Below are 6,017 nucleotides of genomic sequence, written 5' to 3'. Positions count from 1 at the left end.
GACACACAACACATTATTAGGAGTCCACAGGACACACAACACATTATTAGGAGTCCACAGGACACACAACACATTATTAGGAGTCCACAGGACACACAACACATTATTAGGAGTCCACAGACACACAACACATTATTAGGAGTCCACAGGACACACAACACATTATTAGGAGTCCACAGGACACACAACACATTATTAGGAGTCCACAGGACACACAACACATTATTAGGAGTCCACAGGACACACAACTCATTATTAGGAGTCCACAGGACACACAACTCATTATTAGGAGTCCACAGACACACAACACATTATTAGGAGTCCACAGGACACACAACTCATTATTAGGAGTCCACAGGACACACAACTCATTATTAGGAGTCCACAGGACACACAACTCATTATTACGAGTCCACAGGACACACAACTCATTATTAGGAGTCCACAGGACACACAACTCATTATTACGAGTCCACAGGACACACAACTCATTATTAGGAGTCCACAGGACACACAACACATTATTAGGAGTCCACAGGACACACAACTCATTATTAGGAGTCCACAGGACACACAACTCATTATTATCGTTAGAGAACATCGCAACAACACAAATATGAGTGTGTGTGTGTGTGTGTATAACTGCGTAAAACACACTCATTCTGACATGAACTCAACAGGTCTGGATCCAAGTAACTGTTTGTGTCTCGGACTCTCACAATTTAAGCCAGTTTATGTATCTGAGTCTCTGAGTACAGTCCTCTGTCAGACCGTCACAATGAGTGTTTGTTCAGGTTAGTGTCTGAGTTTATGGGATGTGTCCCACCGGTATGTAACTAGTAGGTGTGAATAGTGAGACACAAAGCTGTCAGTTTCCGTTCATAAAATATCCTACTTTCTCAGCAAGTCACTATTTTGTGACACTCACCTGCCCCCAGCCAATGTGTCAGCAGGAGTATCCTATTTGTGCAAGTCAATAGACCCTCATTGTAAATAAGACTTTGTTCTCAACTGACTCGCCAAGTTAAATAAAGGTTGAATAAAAATAAAATGTGAATAAAAAGGTGTATGTAGATACGGAGCCTTCAGGCAGTATTCAGACCCCTTCCCTTTTTCCACATTTTGTTACGTTACAGCCTTGTTCTAAAATGGATTAAATACATAAATAAATAGTAAATACAAATCCTCAGCAATCTACACAGAATACCCCATAATAACAAAGTGAAAACAGGTTTTGAGTCATGTTTGCAAATGTATTACAAATTAAAAAAAACATAATAAATAAAATCCCTTATTTACATTAGTATTCAGACCCTTTGCTATGAGACTCAACATTGACCTCAGGTTGCATCCTGTTTCCATTGATCATCCCTGAGATGTTCCTACAACTTGATTGGAGTCCACCTCTGGTAAATTCAATTGATTGGACATGATTTGGAAAGGCACACCTGTCTATATAAGGTCCCACAGTTGACAGTGCAGGTCAGAGCAAAAACCAAGCCATGAGGTCGAAGGAATTGTCCTTAGAGCTCCGAGACAGGATTGTGTCGAGGCACAGATCTGGGGAAGGGTACCAAAACATATCTGCATCATTGAAGGTCCCTCAAGAACACAGTGGCCTCCATCATTCTTAAATGGAAGAAGTTTGGAACCACCAAGACCCTTCCTAGAGCTGGCCGCCCGGCCAAACTGAGCAATCGGGGGAGAAGGGTCTTGGTCAGGAAGGTGACCAAGAACCCGATGGTCACTCTGACAGAACTCTAGAGTTCCTCTGTGGAGATGGGAGAACCTTCAGTGGCAGGGACTGGGAGACTCGTCAGGGTCGAGGGGAAGATGAGTGGAGGAAAGTACGGAGAGATCCTTGATGAGTTCTGGCTTCCGTAGCTAGGGCTGTTGCTAGGGCTGTTGCTAGGGCTGTTGCTAGAATTTGCTACATTCTGACCGGATTCCGTAATGAACCAAAGCGTCCGTTGCTATGCTGGTTGCTATGCTGGTTGGCCGGGGGACATTACTTGGCATGACAGGCCTCTCATTTCTTTATCTATGTGAAAAACTTTGTCACAAGGTTGGGGTAAAATATATTTACATTTATATTACAGTCAATTCAGGAAGTACATTGAAATTCCAATTCCAATTCCCTTCAATTAGACACATTTTGAATCAGAATTGTAATTTGGTTTACTTTCTGAATTGACTAGAATTCAAATTAAATTGACCTCAACCTTACTTTGTCTGCAAGTCAGTGTTTGAGGTAGGAGACGCTCACCTGCACCAGTTCCTCCTTGCTGTTAAAGTGGGACACCAAGACATTCTCTCCGTCGGTCACCCTGGTGAGTGATATGCCCAGCCTCCCTGTGGCACGATGGTGGGCATCCGGTGGCAGCGTTTTATACAGCATGTTACGCATGATCTTTACCAGGTTGAAGGACGGGTGCATAGGACCCAGGAAACGCTTCCGGGCATCTTTGGCCACATCAATGATGTTGGCACCTGCCTCACCTGATGAGGAAACAATAAGGTACAGAATATTGTTCATGTCAGAGACGGTCTATCACTATAATGTGGTAACATTATATCGGGCATTGCTATTGCTGGCAATTGGGAAAAAAATACATCGTGTGTACTCATTTCGCAACGATAATGTCAAGGAAAACAGGGGGTGGGTAAAAGTAGACAATCGATATACAGACAGTGCACAGGCCGGGCAAGAGACAAAGAAAAGCAAGACAAGAAACTGACACACACACAGACACACACACACACAGTCTCATTACTATGCAATAAGTAGAGGAAAGTTCATCACTGCCTACCTAAACAAGCTCCGCTGACCAGCGCAGTGGCGGTGAGCGCCCCAGCTGATGCCCCGTAGATGTGCCGGGCATTATGCACTAGAAACGGACACTGTTCCTGTAGACAACTCGCTACACCGATATGATAGATGCCTAAGAAACCGCAACCTGCAAAGGAAATGTTCCACGTCGAATCTAACGGAAACATAACTACTGAAGAAAATAATGCCTCTCTTATTAACTCCGACAGAAAGCTCTGTTCACAAGTTCACAGCTGCCGAGTTAGTTAACTACCTAACGAGCTTAAGTACTGGTAATATCACGGTCCAAAATGTATGAAATATATCAGCTATTGGTGACGGACGGGTACCTTGCGGTCCATTAGATTGCAAAGCGATCTGTATTCACATCGTTAACATCAGCAAGCAAGTTAAACACTTGTCTGGCTGTCAACAAGTTGATTTTGTCTTCAAGTTCTCGAGGACATCTTCACCATTTCATATTCTTTACAAGTTGTTTCTTTGTTTCTTCTATTTTGTAAGACAGTTGCTTGTTGAAAACAGTAACGTTTTTTTTTCTTCTCCAAAAACAATAACGTTATCCAGACGAAATGGTTGAACATCTCTGTCTTTGAAAGCTTCGTCCCAACCTTTTAAATGTCACTTTCGTTCATCTGTTGAATATGTACACACACGGTGGAGGCGGGCGTATTCCGGTGGGTTTGACGTTTCAGCCCAATGTCCATTCAGAGTCGCTCTCTCTGAAACAGCCGTCCTATCAGTGTCTGAGTTCTCTGTGACCCATCCTTCCTCACCTTCTTTCAACTGTCATTCGAAATGTTTTGGTTTCCCGAGAGGGGTCTGCCGGTGTCCGCTTTGGCAACGCGTATCTGTCAAATGTGTATATTTTATTTATTTCATCAAGGAAATCCCATTGAGATCAAGGCCTCTTTTACATTTGGCCTCTTTTAGCTTGCTCTTGATTTTAATTGTTTAACAATTGACATAATACTTTTATTCTAAATTAGACAATATTAAGTTATACTCACTTTATACACAGGAATCTAATTTCTCTCCAATAAACTGTCTGTTTATAACAAAACGAAGTCAACAACGACCTCTAGGGAAAATAGATACATTCCACATCAGAAGGAATGTGTTTACATAGTTTAAAGACTCAACTGGCAATAATATTGTTTTTTTATAGCCATTTTTGTCCAATAGAAAAACTAGTCTGACTGTGTGTTTATCGAGCAAATATCCCACTTATTTTGGGCTTGCTTTGGTTTGCATTTGTTTAAATGATCTATGATCTTCTAAACAACAAATAATGTGATCACCCCGTTGCAGAATAATTTTCCTCCAACGCAGAACATTTAAAACTTGATTTTCACTTACAAAAGAAAAATGTATCAACCCCTACAAAAATGTCCACATCATAATTCAGATTTCCTGTTCCTGCAGGACTATTTTCCTGCTGTAGCAAACTGGCTCAAATTAAGATCCTACACCTGTATAGGTGCTTTGAAATATACTGTACATTTGCCTATACATTTTTCATTACAGTATATATATATACATCGTTTTTTTCATATCTGTAGTGTTATTAATGCCATGGAAAGATCAAAGCAAATTGCAAGATATTACTATTTTTTACAAAACAATAGTGCATTGAACAACTGTAAAAAAAAACTAACTTGTAAACATTTACCACATAAACCAAGTAAAGTTTTCTGCAATTCTCTAATGGATTATTTTAGAACATTAGGTTTTAAAAACTCTTCGCAGAACACATTCCTGACGAGAATAACAACATTTAATGGATTTGTTTCTGGATTGGCTCTTAGCACATCTTGCACTAAGAGGATATCCTATTGTGAAACTACCCTCCTGTGACCACACACGCACACACACGCGCACGAACACGCACGCACGCACGCACACACACACACACACACACACACACACACACACACACACACACACACACACACACACACACACACACACACACACACACACACACACATTATTTCCCAATTACTCAAAAACAGATAGACATTTTGCTAGAAATAGACATGTGAGTAGTCCTAATCTTGACAACACCAGAACCAAATCTCAAGTGAACTCTGGTACCCTGGGGATCCATCATAAATTAAAATACTGGGCACACAGACACACACACAATTAAAATGTTGTCATATTTCGTGAGAGACTACCATAATAAATATCTCTGTGTTGTTGATGTTTACCACTAGCACAGTGACTCTTTCGAAGGTTTAATTATCAGGAAAAACAAAAACCAGTAGTACTCTGGACCTTCAGGGTAGGATTATAATATAACCCTGTTCAATGGTCTTCAGGGTAGGATGATAATATAACCCTGTTCATTGGTCTTCAGGGTAGGATTTGAACACACTCTGTTCAATAGTCTTCAGGGTAGGATAATAATATAACCCTGTTCAATGGTCTTCAGGTTAGGATTAGAACACACTCTGTTCAATAGTCTTCAGGGTAGTATTATAATATAAACCTGTTCAATGGTCTTCAGGGTAGGATTATAATATAACCCTGTTCATTGGTATTCAGGGTAGGATGATAATATAACCCTGTTCAATGGTCTTCAGGGTAGGATTATAATATAACTCTGTTCATTGGTCTTCAGGGTAGGATTTGAACACTTGACTCAAAGTAACCCAAGATCACTTTTCTAGGACTTATGTTGATCAGCGCTCAAAGCTGACATCCCCTTCTGCAAAAATGTCAATACATGGCATACATATTGGCGGTAGGTATGCTATACATTCAGGAAATGAACACACCGAAGAGAGATAAGTAATGACTTTGACAAAGAACAAAATAGATAAAGTTCTGTTTATCAGGTAAAAGTAACAGATACATTATCAGGGACCAGGGACACGTCATTATTCCTGTGTTTACCAGAGATAACTCTTGACTATTCGTTTTTCTTTCGTTTTTTTCTGCTCCGAAAGTTATTGATTAAAGCGTCTGGAAAAACATTTTCTCAGTATTCCACCTAGTCTGATCCCAGATCTGTTTGTGTTGTTTTTCAAACTTCCCAATGTCACATGTTTTTAAATGTATTTTTATTTTATTTATTTATATCTCAACAAATTAAACCGATAGAAAGAGAACAATTTTGAAGTGAAAGTGATGTTGAGAGTTGAAAAAGGGAGAGTTTTAACGTGACACTGTCCCTTTTAAGACC

The 6,017-nt window shown here is 40.2% G+C and overlaps 1 protein-coding gene across 1 annotated transcript in view; it reads right to left on the bottom strand.

The window, feature by feature from the left end:
* The window catches only part of LOC112238871 (patatin-like phospholipase domain-containing protein 2), a 16,962-nt gene extending 13,511 nt beyond the window's left edge, over positions 1 to 3,451 (bottom strand). Inside the window, exons 1-2 of the mRNA XM_042321092.1 lie at positions 2,811 to 3,451; positions 2,267 to 2,499 (exon numbers count right to left, since the gene is read on the bottom strand). Coding sequence (XP_042177026.1) covers positions 2,267 to 2,499; positions 2,811 to 2,997 — 420 coding nt within the window. The 5' untranslated portion in view covers positions 2,998 to 3,451. The remainder of the gene's footprint in view (positions 1 to 2,266; positions 2,500 to 2,810) is intronic.
* Between the last annotated feature and the right edge of the window lie 2,566 nt (positions 3,452 to 6,017).

The sequence above is a fragment of the Oncorhynchus tshawytscha genome, linkage group LG01 (assembly GCF_018296145.1).
Source record: "Oncorhynchus tshawytscha isolate Ot180627B linkage group LG01, Otsh_v2.0, whole genome shotgun sequence".
NCBI classification, from domain to species: domain Eukaryota; kingdom Metazoa; phylum Chordata; class Actinopteri; order Salmoniformes; family Salmonidae; genus Oncorhynchus; species Oncorhynchus tshawytscha.
This window is presented reverse-complemented; position numbering and strand designations above follow the sequence as displayed.